The 19,856-nt window shown below is 31.0% G+C and overlaps 3 protein-coding genes across 3 annotated transcripts; 1 reads left to right on the plus strand and 2 right to left on the minus strand.

The window, feature by feature from the left end:
* Positions 1-724: 724 nt before the first annotated feature.
* Positions 725-2,911, minus strand: LOC134710139 (uncharacterized). Its single transcript, XM_063570352.1, has 3 exons — positions 2,460-2,911; positions 2,120-2,227; positions 725-1,726 (listed from the first exon to the last, which is right to left on the minus strand). The coding sequence occupies exons 1-3, from the start codon at positions 2,751-2,753 to the stop codon at positions 1,589-1,591; spliced, it is 540 nt and encodes a 179-aa protein (XP_063426422.1). The 5' UTR covers positions 2,754-2,911; the 3' UTR covers positions 725-1,588.
* An 8,415-nt stretch (positions 2,912-11,326) lies between these two features.
* Positions 11,327-15,696, minus strand: LOC134710140 (phosphatidylinositol-glycan biosynthesis class F protein-like). Its single transcript, XM_063570353.1, has 5 exons — positions 15,436-15,696; positions 13,825-13,916; positions 12,938-13,054; positions 12,258-12,366; positions 11,327-11,649 (listed from the first exon to the last, which is right to left on the minus strand). Exons 1-5 carry the CDS (start codon positions 15,694-15,696, stop codon positions 11,533-11,535), a joined length of 696 nt encoding a protein of 231 aa, XP_063426423.1. The 3' UTR covers positions 11,327-11,532.
* A 13-nt stretch (positions 15,697-15,709) lies between these two features.
* LOC134710142 (F-box only protein 48-like) lies at positions 15,710-19,099 on the plus strand. The gene is made up of 3 exons (XM_063570354.1): positions 15,710-15,842; positions 16,590-16,819; positions 17,319-19,099. The coding sequence occupies exons 2-3, from the start codon at positions 16,598-16,600 to the stop codon at positions 17,481-17,483; spliced, it is 387 nt and encodes a 128-aa protein (XP_063426424.1). The 5' UTR covers positions 15,710-15,842; positions 16,590-16,597; the 3' UTR covers positions 17,484-19,099.
* The last annotated feature ends 757 nt before the right edge of the window (positions 19,100-19,856 follow it).

Here is a 19,856-nt window from a genome sequence, read left to right on the forward strand (position 1 = left end):
TCTGATATCTTTCGTCCCTCTTTTTAACTATTCTTTCCTATCAGTCAAACTTGTCGAAGATTTTGTAGAATCTACCAAAATGAAGAACCGCAGTATATGTGTCAAAATGAAGAATGGCAATATACGAGTTTCCGTGCGGCTGCAGAATAGAAATCCTCAGGATAAATTCCAGTACCAAATTTCATAATACATTCGCTTAAGATAAATCGAAGTTTTGCAATTGACAGAAATTTTATGTAGAACTATGGATTTTTTTTTCTGATAGATATCCATGCATTTCAGATCTTGTATATTCTTTATTCATTTATTTGTCTTCTTTGCGTGAATAAAAGAAAAACTTCACAAGATTAAACAAATTTGCCTTTGTCTATTTATTGCGTTTCGGATTCCCCCTTGTGCAAAATTATTCTATTAATTTAAACATATTTTATTGTTCAAAACAAATGGAATAGACACAAGTTTTCCAACTTAGTTCCGTCTTCTCCATTATTCTATTGACTATCTAAACCTTCAACTTTTCTTTTTGTATAAAATTCAGTATTTCCGTTTTGGCCCCATTTAAAATCTGAATAGCGTTAGTTTGCCTCAAACTTCTCATGCAGGCTATTGTCCTGCTATCCCCCCTTTTCCCATTAATGATATTTCACTGAGTAATTTTTGTTTGTACCACAGTGACTTCTATGTTTATTTAACTAATACGTGAAATAAATACATTGACAACAAGTAAACTTTGAAATATTTAATGTAAATAACAGTCTATAATCTGAATATACACGTCCATTTCGTGTCAATATATCACACCATTTAATGGTAACATTAGAGTAAGAGATTCTACAAAATCTGCCAAGAAACATTTCTTTTTTACTCGGTTAACAAATATTGCACATAATACATTTTTTACTTTAAAAAATGAAAAATCGTCAAAAAATGAATTTATAAAGTTCTAGTTATCAGACCTATACTAAATGTAAGTCTTTAATCACAGGTTTGCACTACTATTTTTTATCGACTAGTTACAACTACAATTATTTGGACTAGTTACTTTTCATAATTGAAAATCTTCCTAACTGTTTAAAGATTCAGATCTTTAAATATACAACATAAAATACGTTAATATTTGCAAGCACCAGTTGTATGGCAAAATCACAGTAACACTGTCTTGTTATGGCAACATATCATTTCATAGACAAACAAGACAAAATGTAATTGCAAAAAAGTATTTTTTTAGTTCTTATACTGTTTCTATATTTTTTTTCGTAATATACTGTTTCTATTTTTTTTTTGGTAACTAACTAAATGAAAACAGCAATTTTCAGCTCTCAACTGCATATACATTAAATAAACACATTTTGATAACTAGTGTAATACATAAACCCTACGACAGTATTGTCATGCATGTAGTTTATATATGTACACCATTCTGTGTCTAAGTTTCCTCGGAATCGTTGTAGATGTAATACACAACTATATTGTAAATATATACACAGAGCTGAGCTCTGCGCTTTTTACACAGGTTTATATTGTATTCTCTGTACTTATAAACAGTGAATTCTTGTTATTTTTCACACACGAACTCCTTGTCCAATGTTCATCCAGTTTGTATGGTAACCGTGGGACAGACCAATAGATGATTATGTAACATGGCCTGTAGTTCGTCCCGCTCTTTTCGCAGACGTCTGATCTCTGCCAGTTTTCTCGTGTTGTCCGCCTCTAATTCATTCACTTCCTGAAAATAATAATTAGAAAATTAGAAAAAATATTAACATATCCAAAATTATGTCAGAGAACATATTGATACCTGTTTATTTGTTATTCTGTTTATAATTGATCATAATGGTGTTTGTTTGTAATGTGTTGTTTTTCATTGTGTTCGTGTTTTTCGTTTTGGTTGTACACATATACACTTCCATCAAGAAGGTCTTAGGATGATGATAAAACTAACTTAGTTCTGGCACACATTTTTGGCATAATTTGCCAAGTTTTCGTTTAACCCGAAAAGTTATTCATATCGCTCAATAAGCATGATAAGATGATTAGAGAAATACCATTTTTTCTATAAAAAGCACACATACTTCTAGGAGAAGAAAAACCCATTATTTGTGTTAAATATTATGCTTACCTTTGCATACACTGGTCCTTTCGCTCGACGACGTTGACGAAATCGTCTGGCTGCTAGTTTATTCTGTTCTCGCCTTTTTACTATTTTCTCCTTTTCCTCTTCCGTCAGCTAAAATATATCACAATATGAATATATATACATTTAAAAAGATCTTTAAAAGAATTAAAGGACGAGATTTAATTGACACAAGATTGAAAATAGGACTAAACTAATTTTGTTCAATTGAATATTTTTCACCCTTCATTTTTGTTTTTTATTTCACATTATCTTAACAACCCGAATGATATTTACAAATATTAAATATACTATATATAAATACAACAGATAAACATTAGCTTACCTGTCCTTGTTCTGGTTCAGTGAATTCCACCCCTAGTTCGTCTTGACCATTTGCCAACCTTCTAGATTGTATGGTATACTTTAATTCCTCTTTTACTAATGGAGTAAGTTCTCCCGTTTCCAAAGCAGTTAAAGTAGCTTCCGCAAAGCCATCGGTCTGCTCAGAAGGTTTTAACTCAGCATCATAAAAGAACGTAGCCTCCATGAATTTATCGGCTTCTTCTGTCTCAAGTACAGACATTGGATAGCTGTCCAGTGGGGTCATCCACAGACTTGGGCATTCGAAGTCGAGCATTGTTATTGTTTATATATTGTCTTTATTGACATTACTTGCAAAAGTCAATTTAAACTCTTGTGCTAACTTTACTTCTCTTGTATTCATTATTTATCGAGCCATTCTGAATTTTAAACACGTCTATATCGTTCTGTGGTCGTATTTCTTATGACTCTGGGTAACCCATTCAATCCTATTTATACCAACCGCATGATTGACTATGATGATTATAGTTACTACACGTTGTGAAATGACATTTTACCGCTAATGGGAAACACCTTGTACGTATAAATAGAAATACTGACGTGTACTAGATGTTAGGAGAATTTATGTAAACACACTTTTTAGTCAATAACACATATATCAATTTAAAATTTGTTCATGTTGGTATATTTCTATAAATCATATTACACGAATTTATTCAAATGATATATCTGTCCTGCCTATAATTACTATATCGACGATAGACAGTACGACAACTACGTTTACGACTAATCTGTTCCGAACGATACCAAGTTGGGAGAATTAACACTAATCTGTTGAATAGGACTATGTATACATATAAATTAAGAAAAACACTATTAATAGAACAGTATATTTCTAACGAGCAGATGTAAACGTAACATTAATTATAAAGCACTATAATTAAAATTATGAACAATGAAACGAAATTACCAATTTTTTTTATTCATTGATCTTTAAAACTTAAAGCTGGGGTCACACATTCACGATTTTTACTACCGTTCTTGACAGGACCATTCCCGATTAAAATTTATTAAAAGTCTGATCAAGATCCTGTGAATCGTGGATGGAAATTCAAACTTAAATTAAAATTTGTAAAAAAAATAATTTGATCACGACAACAATCAGATAGTGTTCAGGAAGCACCGATATTTAACCGTTTCTAAGCGAATAAGTCCCGATAATCCAGTTCTGAATCCGCTTCTAATCCGATTTGTATTTTTCGCCAGGTAAAATTCGACCGAGTCTGTCACGACTGCGTCCCGACTCTACCGAATGTAATCCGACTGAGATCAGACAGTGACCAGACAGTGAACCGACGCTGACGGAAGTTATTTGTTCGAAAACTGTCGGCATGTTCGGGATGATCAGGTACTGTCGGAACGTAATCCTATCACGGTCCGCTCTATCGCATTGCAAACGGCTTTGTCTGGTCTCAGTCGTATTGTATTCTGTAGTTGTCGGGACTCGGACGTGGGTATCATTGACGAATTTCGTATTAATAACGGGACTGTTTTGGAACGGTTTCGGCAAAAAACGGTTCGCAATCGACAAGATCTGGATGCAATCTGGACTCAATCGGCAGAAAAACAGCTATGAAAAATGACTCCGGATCATTCCCGTTCCACAGGACACCGTCCAGAATACACAAGACATTGTTCGGAATTCGATCCGATACAGCAGAATCTGTCACGACATAGCCACGATTGTAATCCGATTAGACAAAATCGGCTGAGTTGCCCCGAATGTTACGGGACGCACCTAACTGTCGGGATGCTTTGCCGAACTATTCGGACCCTTCCCGATCCGTAGGAATCTATTACGAACTAAAACGAATGCGTTCAGACAATGATAGGACATTCCAGATAATTGAGGATACCAATCCGACTTTTTCACTTTTCATATCGTATTGCTGTCTGATCTCAAACGGGAGCAATAATTGGCAATGTGTGAACCCCGCATAAAACAGAATAATTTTGAAGATACCAAAGGCACAAATAGATGTAGTATAATTAGATATTGGTATGGAATGTATAGATATGTAAACTTCTCTGCCTTTTTTCATATTAATTAAGTTTTTGCAGTACAGACTTTTTTTTTAAGCTGAGACGCTACGCACGGTATTGCGTCGCAAGACGTAACATACATATAATTGGCAATTTTGACGCTATGAACGTTGACGTTTTCTTATTTAAAAAAGTTAATTTGCGCATCAATTTTTCAGAAACTATTGCGGAGTACCTTCTCGACCGATTTTGACCTAATAAATACCATAAAATAAAGAACTATTTCAAGTTTTATAATTTTGTGGGTTATTGCTTTCGCAAGTACTGTTCTTATTTTATTGATGTGATTAAACAAATGCAAATTTTTACAATCTTATTTTGGTTAAAAAGCATAGAAATCTTTCCAAATAAAAATCTTTGTATTAATTTCATCTCAAAATGAAAACTAGCCTGAATAATATTTTGACCAAATAAACTAAAACACTTTAATAATTTCTACATCTTATGGTATTTATTACATAAAAATCGGTCAGATAATAGATTAATATAGACCGTTGCACCTCGGATTCTAATCTATAGCGGTGTTTTTATTTTTGTAACTTCTATAGTCTTATTCAAACATCTGTCACCGAGTCTATGCATAAAATCTTATATAAATATTATTATGTATAGGTAGTAGAAAGAAAGAAAAAAACATTAACATGTATTTTATTTTATTGCTCTCACGGTGGAAATGGATTCAATGATGTCTAAATGTAGTTCTTCGGGGATGGATATCATATTACCCGCATCAACTTCACTGCATAAGTGTAGAACAGCAACAGTGTGACAAATTGCAATTTTCCTAGGCACTAACTTATATAAAAATGGCTTTGTCCGAACACGATCGTAATATAGTCCTTTGATAACAGTTGCCCCTGATTGAAAAGTACATCCCCACGAATCTGTAGTTTCTTTGACTATTTTAAATGGCTCAACAGTAACTTTCATCAAGTAATACTCATAATCTGGATCATCTGCGAGCACCGCTATAACAGATTTTTTGGAAATGAGGTCAGCACTTAGTCTACACGAATCAGAGTCGGAACTGTTATCTTCCGTACCATCATCATTAACTGGATTTGCACAAATCATTGTCGTTTTTCGGAACTGTCCAATATAGGAAACATTTTTACTGTCTTTGACATCACCAATGATGCATTTTTCACATTCGTAACACGACAAGTCTCTGGTTATAAGTTCACCAACTCCGTTCTCTGTTAATTTTTGATGTATTTGTCTATTTTTTGCGATAGGTTTGAAGTTTTTAGCATAGTCCCTCGGAATAGATTCCACATACCGGAAAACACGACGTTTGTAACAACTTTTTTTACTTTTTGGCTGTTGAAGATTTTTTTCCGCAAATGTGAAAAAATCTTTTGCATTTTGTATATGTGTTTTTCCGCGCAGGACAGCATAATCCGCTTGATGCTTTAGGAATCCTCCGGCTGCATCCTGTGGACATTTTGCGTGAGATGTTTCAAAGAAATTTCTAATTAGTTTTGAATATCCTAATTCGGACTCCGCAACAAAGCTTACGTCCCCCATGCAGTTTCTACTTTTGTACTGACTTGAACAGCCATCGGTAAATTCGTGCATGACTGTTATGTCGACAGAAATTGATTTGAGGTAGTCTGAGATTAATTTTTGACAGTGAAATGTGAAATGTCTGTCGTGTTGATAGTCCGGACTAATGACAAAAAACTGCTCAGACACAATAACTGGAGAGTTTACTGTACTGTCGACACCATCTAGTTCTAAAATTGCATGTCGTGTCAAAATAGTTACATGTATCGATACCTCTGTTTTTTTTAAATATGCCGACTGAAGTTCTGTGCGATCGGAACACCTATAATTTTCAGAGTAATCGTGTAAACATACGGCGTGTCCAAGTGGAAGATTTTGATTTATAATTTTATATTGGCAGTTTTGCCAGTTAGCTCTCATTTGGTGCGCTGGAAAATTTTCCAAGAGTTTGATGAAATATTCAAAAAGTGAGCCGGGCTTTGTGACTTGTTTCACAAGTTGAATTTTACTTATTGTTTTCCCACCTTTAACACTGCTTTTCAAGTATTCATATTTATCCCAGTTAACATCTTTAGCATTGGGAGATTTGTCCAATTCTTCATCTAAAACATTAACTTTGAAACACCACAGTTTTGACAATTACGAGTAAGACAGTCGTGCGTCACTGTATTGCACAGTGTTTTATTTGAAATCTCATAAATATTTTCAAAAACTGCAAATTTGTCTTTGTCATACTCTGCATGAAGTTTGAGAATTGTTTTTCGAAGCTCCATACATTTTTTGAACACTATCTTAACCTCTACATGCATGCAGCAACATCAAGACAAACCGTAAGAAATAGTAAGCTTTTAATTTCTTTTGAGTTTTCTAATATAATTCGTTGAAAAAAAATTCAAATACTTTTTAATTACAAAGAGTAGTCCCTTCTAACTTATGCTATGTGCTTTTTCGGTTCAATGGTAAGAAATGTGTGTGTTTTGCTGCAACGTCTCATATATTTATCTCTAGGGGATATTCTATTTATTTCAAATTTTTCCAAACAAAATCCGCCCAAACTAGTATGGAATTAGTTAATGTTTTATTTTGTCTTTTGTTTTACTATATTGACCTTTCAACGCCTTTTTTTATGCTGTATTTATTGCTTATACTTGCTATATTTTGGCCGAGATGATTAGTTTTCATGAATTTTTTTTTATCTTCATGCATTTGTATATTTTTGATCTATAACATATTCTCGACAATCTCAGTCAAATTTATGAACATATTTCTTTACTCGTATGATTTAGAGTTTGATAACGAACGCAAGAGTTGACTTTATCATGGAAAATAGAAGAGAAAATGAAGAAGAAAAAAATAATTAAAACTATGATCTTTATGCAGTGTTAATTACCCTTTGTTTAGTTTAGGATCGTTGCAAGTTGCCTTATATGTGTCTTTTTGGTGACTTGTGTCGATGAGTTTCTATCTCGTTAATGCATTTTCTACATTTGATTTTATTCATATTCAATCAACAACAGTTAAAGTTGACTGCTCACAACTGAAGGACACACGAGTTGTCTCCCATATACAATTATTTTTTCACTTAAAAATAATTTAGTTACTTCGAATCACTTAAGAAGAAATTATGTAGTTACTTCGAATTCTCTTCTACAAATTTCGTTAACTGATAACAATATTTAATTGATTGATTGATTGTTGGTTGCTTAACGTCCAGTGGCAAATATTTCATGCATATTCAGGACGATCACTATTTAATCGTATTGCTTGTAAGCATGTAGGACGATGTTAAGGGATTGATTGATTGCTGACGTCCAGTCAGAGTGGCAAATATTTCATGCATGTTTAAAACTGAAAGTCAACGAAGTAAAATAACATCATGGCCAAACGAAAAAAAGAAGAAAGAAATGACAACTATAAACCAATGCATGTACAACAAAATCTAAAAAAAAAATTTGTAAGGGTTCCGCGGAACCCAGTGTCTCGCCTACTTTTGCTGTAAATCGCAGGCTCAACAAAAATGAGGAAAAAAATCATTAAAAATATTCCTCTTAATACTATCTTTTGACTGTATAAAGAAGCTTCTGTCCAAGTTTGGTGAAAATCTAGGATTGTTAATGAATGTAATATATGTTTTGAAATTTTTAACTGCAGACTGTATGTAATGTTAACTGGAAGAAAATCTTAGTCCATTTAAAAGTAAAATACAGAAAAAATGGAGTTATCTTTTTAAAAAATTTACTTCTGGATACTATCTTATGATCATAAATAAGCTACTGTCCAAGTTTGGTACAAACCCAGGATAGTTTAAGAAAGTTATTAAAATTTTAAAAACTTTAATCACAGAGTGAATGCAATGTTTCCTCGCACAAAAACTAAAGTCCTTTTAAAAGTAAAATACGGAAAAAATGGATTTTTTTTTTTTAAATCTACTTCTGGATACTATCTAATGATCATAAACAAGCTTCTGTCTAAGTTTGGTACAAACCCAGGATAGTTTAAGAAAGTTATTAAAATTTTAAAAACTTTAATCACAGAGTGAATGCAATGTTTCCTCGCACAAAAACTAAGTCCTTTTAAAAGTAAAATACGGAAAAAATGGATTTTTTTTTAAAATATACTTCTGGATACTATCTAATGATCATAAACAAGCTTCTGTCCAAGTTTGGTACAAACCGAGGATAGTTTAAGAAAGTTATAAAAATCCTAAAAACTTTAAACACAGAGTGAATGTAATGTTTCCCCGCAGAAAAAAACTAAGTCCATTTATAAGTAAAATACGGAAAAATGGAATTTTATTTTTACAAAATTTACTTCTGGATACTATCTTATGATCATAAACAAGCTTCTGTCCAAGTTTGGTAGAAATCCAGTATAGTTTAAGAAAGTTATTAAAATTTTAAAAACTTTAACCACACAGTGAATGTAATATTTCCCAGCAGAAAAAAAACTAAGTCCATTTATAAGTAAAATACGGAAAAATGGAATTTTATTTTTACAAAATTTACTTCTGGATACTATCTTATTATCATAAACAAGCTTCTGTCCAAGTTTGGTAGAAATCCAGTATAGTTTAAGAAAGTTATTAAAATTTCAAAAACTTTAACCACAGAGTGAATATTTGTGGACGCCGCCGACGACGACGGAAAGTAGGATCGCTTAGTCTCGCTTTTTCGACTAACGTCGAAGGCTCGACAAAAACCACCACCAAAGATTGTATAAAACAAATGCATACACATATATGAAATAGTTAGCTAGTATGGTCAAATTAGTTGCAAACAATCCTTCAAGAAATGTTGATTTACAAACCTTGTGAAATCTTCTCTGATCTATTGTATAAATCACCGATGATAATATCACTTCAAAGATGAACATAAATTTAACAATGCAAGATATCTATGAATTTGACGAAAATCATTATTTAGATTTAAGCACGAATTCTGCTATCAGAAAAATAACATTAAAAGCAGTTCTGTTCATCCACTGTACTGTGCAACTGTTCGTCCGTCAGTCCACAGTTGGACTGTTTGTTCAGCTTCTGGTTAAATTTTTTGGTAAAGATAGTGTTTGATGAATAAACTTGAAACTAAGTACACCTGTACCCTTAGAAAAGATTTTTTTTACTTTTAATGCCAAATTAGAGTTTCCACTCAATTTCACTGTCCACTGAACATAGAAAATGATGGTGCGAGAGGGGCATCCATATACAATGGATAATTTTTATTCTGAAAGAAATAATGACAACTTTTCTGTAAATGTACATGAAGTCGTAAAAACTCTTTAATAACTATTTAGTGTCATTTGTACACTCGTCTATCATCCTTAGTGAATGGAGTTTTGGATAGAATCGTATGAACATTATATAGAAACTATAAATTAAATCTTAGGTTCAAGGTCATTTCACTTCTATCAACAAATACTTGAATCCTCAACAAATCCAAACTTTGACAATTTTATTCTAAGTGCATTATCTTTTTATTAGTTGTTGTTGGCTTTCAACCAGCTTAATATCCACTTGGTCTTAGTCCCAGCTACAAAATACTCCCAAAAGGGAGGGTGGGGTCTGGCTGTGCAGGATGTACAAATAGGCAGTCATATCTAAAAAGAATGGGGATGATTAATCCACTGCATAGTGAAGAGGGAACTCCATGCTCTCTGCACATTACAAACACTTGCAATAACTCTTTGATGGGTCCAAAGGTGGTCTGCTGACAGCCAAAATTTATGTTCCTATCCCATAAACCGTCTTTTTCCAATGGCATTTCCAAACCTTGTGGAAGACTACTATTATAGATCCTACCTTTTGTATCTGTTGTTAATGTGGGTTTTTTTTCCTGACATGTATGAGCTATTTTCCACTGGATGATTAGTAATCAATCAATCAATCAATTAGCTTTCAGTAATTTATAGTTCTCTCAGATCTACATGTAATGACCAAATTGACCATAACTACTCAAATTGTTTGTGTGGCTTGGGGAGGGTGATGGTTTCAGAACAAAAAAATGACTGGTTGATGACTAGCCCAAAGCATAGTTTTTTTTAATATAGTATATTCAGTGTTTAAGCCAATTAAAATTAATTGATAGATTTTCATCCCCGTCTGCCCCTCTGAAATCGTCCCACCCTGATTTTTTTATTTTAGAAAATTTACGATTTCCAGTTTTTGTTCATGTCTGTTACCGGTAACCATTTATAATTTCGTAATTACATGTATAAAAGTGGTTGCCAATCAGAGATATTTATTCAAGAGTTTGAAAAATTATGTACATGATATAAGCTTATTTTACACTTGCCTTTAGCTCTGCCGTATGAAGAACTGGACACATGAGGGTTTTGTATGAAATAAAATTTTAAAAATAAATCCTCCCACCCGCCCCAGTTTAAAAAAAAATCTAGATGAAAATCTACTAATTAATTTTAGTTGACTTTACATGCCTATTTTATTAATGATGGATCGTCAATATGTAATAATACTTGACTTGTATATGGATTATACTCAATCAACAATAGATATAGAAATTCTAAACAGGATGTACTGCCCACAGTTTATTAGATATCTGGCAATGATCCTGGCATAAGCATTATAAGCTAAGACATTACTTGGTCTTTTAACAAGCATCTTTTTCCTATGCATGTTTTTGTTTGAAATTAAACTCCATGTTGCTTAAAAAAGGAAACAGTATTTCATTACCACATGATTACTAGTGACAAGGGAAATATTCAATACATATTTCCTTCAAAAAATAGAGAGTTGATATCAAGATATTTCTTTATAAATTTAAACCATTTATGATTTTTTTATTTACAAAATACATGTCACGTATAAATTATATTAGTACACAAATTATTGTTGTTGTTTTTAGACTGAAGTCTGCAATGTATGCATGTCTGCTGCTCTGTCTCCATGAACCTGAACAATGCATTTCCTTTCATTGGAACCTTGGTCCAACAACTTTTCATAGACTGATAGATTCAGAGTGTCACATGTTTTACGTAATTTTGATCCTTTTGATTCTGTTATAGTTTATATAAAGGTGAACAGCACCAATAATTACACCTGTACAATATCCAAACAGTGTCCCCACTACACAGGTAATTGGCCATTCCTGAAAAAAGATATTTATAAATAAAACAAAAATATATTGAATTTCTTCAATAAGCAGTATATGTGAAAGAAAACACGGAAAATTATGAAATTATCAAGACATTGCAATCAACAACAAAATTTGATGTATTAATAAACAATTAACAAATTCTTCCATTGTTTCAAAGGGAAATATGTGTTAAGTAGACATGACTTGAGAAACTTATGCAAGATGATTATTTGTAAAAGACGGGATACTTTAACAACAATACAATTGCTTTCATAAATCAACAAATTTTGTCATAATTCCATTGCATGTATTAGGAGCTGTTGTTTTGAGCATTGCATTGTTTCTTCTTCATAGAGGTTGACATAGGAAATGGTTCTATGTTTCATGTACTGAACTTATGCAAATATTCTTACATCTACATGTAATTTACTTTCAATAACTGCCATCTACGTTTGACAATGCATTATAATTTATACAGTATTGACCATGTGTTTTCAATCTGATTTAAATACACTTCTTGTGTCCAAGCTCCACTTTCAAGAAAGTAACAATTCTTAATTCTAGTTTCTATTGTAAGCATCAACAGATTGCAAAATTGTCTTCACTTAAGATCCATTTACCTGCCATGGTCTATCCCAGTCCAGTGGTATGGGGAAAGCTCCTAACCAGGCTCCTACTATACTACATATGGTGGAGAAATACACAATAGACTCTGCTCCCAGTTCTGGACTACAATTGAAATATTGATCATTAAAAGAAAGATCATCATGTGTTTAGAACAATCAATTATTTATTCATAATATAAAATATATAATTTTATGAAATTGTGCAGATACATCCAATTAATGTATAATATTTTAAGAAGTGACCTTTTGATTTCCATAGATACGAGAATGCACTGTACATCAAATAATTTCTAAAGCCAAGTCTCTTCCTTTCTTGTATCGGAAAAGTAAAAGGAGATTTACACAATACAATATATATATACTAAGTTTACACCATATGCCTTTATCTGTAGAAAACATTAACTGTACAAATATTCAAGTTTAACAAAAAATATAGATGTTGACTTTCAAGTCAAAACTGACAATTATCAGAAATTCATTGTTAAAACATACATTTTTGTATTTCTATAAATATAGAAAATTTTGTCAAAACCTTAGGTCTTATTTTCTTCTACATGTACCTGAATAACCAAAATACATCTTTTTTTAAAAAGTCAACAGTACTTGTATCTTTGAATTTCAACAAATAGCATTTTTTATTCAACTTAAACGATAGTAAAACAAAAGAAAATTACCTGTTTTGTGCAAATATTCTGATCCATTGCACTGTATTGGTACCCATCACACACAGAGCTGGTAATACAACTGTAGCTGACATGGTCATACCAAAGTGAAATGTCTCTGCTGAGGACCTAATAATGTAAGGTAATAATCATTAAATGTTAAAACTGTACTCTAATCGTTAAATGACATTTGTCAACTTGTTTTTTCTATAAATAAAGATTTGTCTTTTCTCATTTGATTTTGAAGTTGAGAGATAAGTGAATATGGTCTTTATGCCAACTTGATGGTTGATATTTTTGAGACTTAGCATAATACTACCTGTCCTTCCGTTTATGTTTTGGAGTCACAGACTCATTTACATATTTATAACCCCAAAATCTATTTTTATTTTATTTATATTTTTAAAGTGTACCCACATTTTACAAAAATTTCCAAATAGTAATGTTGTTGTATTTTTCATCTTAATTTTGAAATAATATAAAAATATTTCACAGAACTTAGGAGCAGCTACATGTAGGTAAATGCTACCAAGAAAATGGTCATAGATATTAAATTGTAAAATTTTAAATTCATTTTTCTTATATTCATCTATATTATAAAAATAAAGTTTCATTTAGCAGGAATATCTATATTATTTTCTATTTCCAGTCAATTTTTATCCCATAAAACAACATTGAAATATTAGCAGTACAAAGACTTTACAAATCAGGTTATAAATATATTTGGTGAAATTTTAATGTGAATGTGTAAATGTGAGTTGTTATTTATCAGATGGTTTGAATCTTTTTGTCTGAATGGTGAATATTAAATAGACATGTACTTTCCTTATCAAATGTTGATAATAATGTTTATAAGTAATTTTTGATGCTAAGGGTAGTCTTATATTCACTTTACTCACTCTAAGAATGGTGCACCAAATAAAACTGCTATTACATGAAAAAATATTGATGAACAAAATAACAGTGATCCATTCTTCAAAATTAATCTTATCTGAAATAAAAAAATATATGTTTATGACTTTATGTACAAGTTCCATTAAACATTAAAGGTAAAAATTGATAATTTGAATTATTATTGCGAATCCTATCATAGTTTTCCACAGATTCACCTGCAAGTTACCTGTCCATTTAAACTTTTGTAAGTTCTATTGTCCAATCTAACAAATACAACAGGTATTGTTCTCTGTTTAGTTAATTCAGTGGGACCTTTAACTTTCTTGCAAGAGAAATCTATCAGTCACTGATTAATTTACCTGAACAAAAAATTGAACTGTCAATGATGGAAATACATGTACAAATAAGTAATTATAAAACTGCATGTGCTGTTGTTTTTTTTAAATCAATAACACATTTTCAATCTGTTTGATATAAACACTGATTTAAAAATCAAAAGTTGATTTCTGATCAAATTTCAACATTTTACCTATTAAAATTTTCTATTATTTAGTCTGTTCACAAATAAAAACTTAAAATGATAATGTTTAAAATAAAGGTCTTCATAAAATATGTATTCTTTATAACTGAAGAACCATGAAAAACATGTAGATTCTTTGAAACAAAAATGCATGCAGTACTTATCAGAAATAAACTTTTCATAATTAAATCAGTGTTTATATTGAACAGATTGAACATATATTATTGATATTGAATAACTACTGTATCACATGCAGTTTATGTGAGTTTATACATGTATTTCAATCAACAAAGAAGATATTTTTTTGGTCAGGCAAATTGATCAATGGGTGATAGATTTCTCCTAGAAGAAATTTAAATGTTCAAGTGAATAAATTACACAGAGAACTATAGCTATTTTATTGATTCAATGGGACAGGTAAACTTGCAAAAGTTTAAATACCTTGGTAAAGAGCAAACAACTCTGTGGAAAACTTTCATTTGGTTCGCTATAATATAAACTTCACAATAAAATGCCATTTTTTGATTGGCTAATTCAAGGGTATTAATTTACTCTATCACATGGATGAGAGGGTGACATTTTTTTTTTAATATTACCCTCTTGTCCAGACAAATCAAAAATCAATACTTTAAAGGACAATGAATTGAATTTACTTCAAGTTATTAAAGACAATGCCGAAGCTCTACATTTTAGCTCAGATTCTATTATTTGACTGTTTAAATAAAAAAATAAAATATCTTGCTTCACTTCTGTTGATTTTTTTAATCCTGTAAGGTTGTTATGTACATGACGTCCCTAGAAAGTACTTTTAAATAAAATTCATCTGTAAAACAACAGGTCTCTATCAGGGGAAGGTATGTGGCCGCCATATCGTGGGCTACTGCGGGAAGGTATGTGGCCAGTCTATCTAGGGTTACCGCTTGTCTCTTCCACTGCTTCTATTTATATGGATAGTCGACCTTTGTATGGATAGAAACAAGTGCCTGTTCCAAATGTTGGGCAAAGGTTATAAACGTACCAATTTAATCAGTAATTTCTTAGAAGAAAGGGAGGGCTGTGTTTACTTCATGACATTGATTATTTCATACATTCTTACTTTTGATAGTATCCCTGCATTCCTTTGAGATGTACCTCCATGACTATTCATAAAATTGTAAAAAATGATATTGAATATGCTAATGACCAATATAAATAGTTTTGTGACAATAAAGCGATATTTAACTATACTAAACAGACTTTCATTGTTTATGCTAAAGAACAATAACATCAATGTACTAATTGAGAATATAAGATGTCCTTTTAGTAAGGAATTTAGAGTTTCTTTCGCTGGCAAACGATTTGCCATGGGGGCTGACATCTTTGTTTACGATCCGATTGCTTCCCTTGGAAAACTTCCGGTTTCTGTCAAAACAAATACACGCGAGCGTCAGTTGTTCATGTCAATACACATCTTAACGTTTTAGAGGAAAGAGACTGAAAACGGGAATATTTTTGTCATTTTAGGTATTTATATTTTTCATTTATCAAACACAATAGTTATTGAAAGCTAAAATATTCGGATAGAAGTGCCACGCCCCCTTCACACCAAATTTTGGACATCTGTTTTCGTTCTCATAAATGCAACCATAGAAAAGGGCGTCAGATATGTTTTCTGATTGTTTCTGGAATAAGCAACCTAAGCAGAAAAATAGCTTTGACTTCTGAATACCTTAAATTAAAACATTTAAACAGGGAAATAATGAGGATTGCTTATGGGAAAGGGAGGGGGATCTTCATGAAGAGTAATGGTAAGAAATCTTGCTAAACGGCATTAATGGTAATTTTTGGTGCATGAGGTTAAAATGTACACCTTCTTTTAGACAATAAAAAAAAAGAATCATTAAGATGAATCACGTTAGTTTTTTTCCAAAAAAAGTGTATTGATAATTATTTGAGGCTTCTGACAAATCTCAGTACAGATTTAACAAATTGATGCTAACAGTAGCTTACATATTTCTGTTTCAATGTTCTATGAAATGTTTTCCCCAAAATTATCCAAGATCCACTGCAGCAGTTCCCTTATAATTGCAAGTTAAAATGTTGTGTACCTGTGACTCAACTTTAGTCATTGATTTCAGGCGATACTGGGTTATAATACATCACAATGAGACACCAATCCAACAAAATATGATATTTGTAGTAGTAAAAAAAGGGAGGTTATCATACAAATGTACATTATATCATGGTAATTTTTGTTATTTTTTTTTAAAGGTACACAAATGTGTGACAGTTTGACCACAATTGATGAGCTACCAAATGAAATTCTACTTGTGATATTTAGCTACTGTAATGTTGATTCATTGAACAATTCTTCATTGGTTTGTAAGAGATGGAATGTTGTGATTGGTCAATCAGACATTTTATGGAAAGAACTATGTTCTTCCTTGCATGAAACCAGGAGGCTGATACAAACAGACAGGGAGCTTGGTAGATCTTGGCAGGTAATAATTTGGAAAGAAAGGGTTTTATAAGATACAAATTATTTGTATACTCAAAAAGAACAGTTCATGATATAATAAAGCAGAGACTAAAAATCACTTAAAGCACTGACAAAAACAGATTACAGGTTAGAACTTGTGCAGTGTTAAAGTTGCAATGTAAAATGCAAAATAAAGTCTCCAAGTCCTATGTATTTATGTTTCCTGAAATCAAGTTATTATTTTTTTCAATGCACATCCAGTCTAACTACTGGAAAAAAGCTTTTAACAAATACTACAAACCAAACAAAAATACAATACATCATTCTTTTATTACTTTTTTTTAAACATGATCAGGCGGACAAGGGACATTTCGTCCTTAAACTGTACCACTCTGCCCTTAAATCCTTTTTAGAACACTGATGTGTTCATTTAACTTTTCATATGCATGTGCACATATATATCTTAAAATATGAATTTACATACTTTTGCATATATTGACAGTTCCAAATGTATTTTTCAGGCATCATTCAAGATGAATTACAACACTAACGAGACAAAGAAGAAATGGAAGAAAGGAGAGTTTAGTAATCCAAAAAATTACCAAGCACTGCCAACTAAACTGGTTTGTAAAATGGACGATGAGAGCTGGGGTGAAATATTCCAGATGGAACTGGATCGTTGTTGATTCATATTTCCATTTTACTTAAGATACTAGTAGAAATGAAGAATAAATATGAACAGCCTACTAAAAGGATTTAAAAAAAAGACTAAAATTGATGATTACCAATGACAAATTCATTGCATACTTAATGTTTCAAGTACCATGAGGCCAGAAAGTTTTGATGCTCAGTTTAATTTTGAGAAAAACCTGAAAAAAAACATCTTGTTTGGTTTTTAATTTAAAAAAAAATGTTTTAAAGTAAATATATAAACAGAGATCTACCGCAATAGCTTAAATATTATTCTTTATAAGCATAAGGACTAAATGACATGTACAAAAAACTTGTTGTCTCACTGTTGAAGACTTAATCTATTATAACAATCTATTATAGGGCAGCTTGAAAATACATGTATTTTCATTATATTATTAATGGTTTCAGGTTATTTTTGTATTTATCAAATTTTTTATTTTTTTTTATGTTTATGTTTTTGTTTATTTAATTTATGATAAGTTTTATGATTTAGTTTTATTTGCAAGTTGTTTTCTCTGTAGCTATATATAGATGTACAGAATATATGTTTGTTGTTTTCATATGGAAGTAAATGAGATATATATATATCAAAACCTTTAAAGCAGGCAATATTGTTCATATTGATGAAGAATATTATTAAAACTGCTTAGACTGAACATAAATTACCTAAATTCCATATTGATGTACTTAACTATTTTAAACAGAGTTTAAACAATACAAGTTTTTCATGTTATATTTGTTTTCAAGAGTTATGTCTCTTTATAACATATATTAAGACACAATTTAGATTTATATTCTACAAAGCTTCTTTGCCAATTCTCAAAGATACAGACAAAACTATTTGATTTCATCATTTATCAAGACCTTGTAATTTGCAAAGGGAGATAATTTCGACCAAATTGTGTTTAATTCAGGGGGAGACAATTTAAGTAAACATTAACATTGTATTCAGAAAACATGAAAGATTTAAACATATATTTTATTTCTTATCATTCAGAAAATTATTTTATGGAATTAATAACCAAATGGTGATTTCTATTGGTGAATTTTTGCTTGATTTTTACATCCTCCTTAATCAGTATGAGATAAATACAATTTGGAACATTCAATAGTTTATTAAACTATTGAACATTTCGTTCAGTCATTTTGTACATTTGATTGACCAAATACATATCAAATTTAGCGACTTTTTGGAGATACTGGCTATCATTGTATATATACAGGTATATGTAGACGTATATTTTAGACATTTTGTCCTACACATTTTTTTTACCATCTTGCAGGATGTTTTTTTTTATTTAGAAAAAAATCATCCTCATAACACACAGAGTTTGGCCCAAAAAAATCTGTTTTTGTGTTGATTTAATCATTATGCAGTAGATTTTAATTTTTATTTTTTTATCAGGTCTGGAACTTGATTTTATGGGAGTGATTGTTTATTTATGAGTGATTGTTTTATTGCTTTGTTTGTTTATGAAAGTATATTGTTTGGTGTGTTTATTTAATTTATTTTTAGTGTTTTAACATATGACATTGATTGTTGTAGAGTATATTCTCAACTGTGCTCATCACAGGCTGTGCTTGTAAATAAATAAAATCATTTTATAATAATTTTTATTATTTCTCATCCATGTAACCAACACTTTTACATTCTAACAACTAGTTTATACACCACATTGTAATAATTAGCACACTTCATGATCAAAATGTGTTTGTAATAGTACATGTAAACCTTAGTACACATATCAAAATGCAAATACACTGCCACTGTTAATAAGTCTAACTCAAATGACATCATAAGAAAACTACCTATTGTTATGTTAAGGATTGACAGAAATGGTTGTGAAACAAGTATACAATAAATATTGACATACCATAAAATTAAAACTACAGGAATGTGTCACAAAATTACAAAAACCAACCAACATTTATATCTATATATTAAATACATAATTTTCTCATTTTTCTCTCCTTTTTGTAATAAATATTATGTATTTAATATATAGATATAAATGTATAGGAATGAAAATATCATATTTGGTTCATAATAAAAAGTGAAGATGACTAAGGGTGATATGGGTAAAATGACAATTCAACTATCACCCAACAACATATAGTAACAAACAGTTTAACATCTATTAGTGCTCTTCCATATTCAGCAGGCTCTCAAAACATATAGTCAAATGGTCGGTAACACATAGTAAGTTTTCAATTGCATAGAGATTCAACAAGTTGTTAATTCAACTAAAATATAAGATGTGGTCTCAAAACATATCATTGAAATTATAGCAGTTTCACTGTTTGAAAAACACTTATTTTGATTATTCAAAAGCTAAATATTTTTTAACTATAGAACATAATTTAAG

The sequence above is a fragment of the Mytilus trossulus genome, chromosome 3 (genome assembly GCF_036588685.1).
Source record: "Mytilus trossulus isolate FHL-02 chromosome 3, PNRI_Mtr1.1.1.hap1, whole genome shotgun sequence".
Taxonomy (NCBI): domain Eukaryota; kingdom Metazoa; phylum Mollusca; class Bivalvia; order Mytilida; family Mytilidae; genus Mytilus; species Mytilus trossulus.

Excerpts from the sequence above, each read along its gene's own strand:
- LOC134710139 (XM_063570352.1), bottom strand. The coding sequence starts at position 2,753 with ATGCTCGACTTCGAATGCCCAAGTCTGTGGATGACCCCACTGGACAGC. Across the intron at positions 2,228-2,459 it reads CTGAACCAGAACAAGGACAG|CTGACGGAAGAGGAAAAGGA; the intron begins GTAAGCTAATGT and ends GATATATTTTAG. Across the intron at positions 1,727-2,119 it reads AAGGACCAGTGTATGCAAAG|GAAGTGAATGAATTAGAGGC; the intron begins GTAAGCATAATA and ends TATTATTTTCAG.
- LOC134710140 (XM_063570353.1), bottom strand. The coding sequence starts at position 15,696 with ATGTCAGCCCCCATGGCAAATCGTTTGCCAGCGAAAGAAACTCTAAAT. Across the intron at positions 13,917-15,435 it reads ATGCAGGGATACTATCAAAA|ATAAGATTAATTTTGAAGAA; the intron begins GTAAGAATGTAT and ends TTTTTATTTCAG. Across the intron at positions 12,367-12,937 it reads AGAATATTTGCACAAAACAG|TCCAGAACTGGGAGCAGAGT; the intron begins GTAATTTTCTTT and ends TTTCAATTGTAG.
- LOC134710142 (XM_063570354.1), top strand. The coding sequence starts at position 16,598 with ATGTGTGACAGTTTGACCACAATTGATGAGCTACCAAATGAAATTCTA. Across the intron at positions 16,820-17,318 it reads AGCTTGGTAGATCTTGGCAG|GCATCATTCAAGATGAATTA; the intron begins GTAATAATTTGG and ends TGTATTTTTCAG.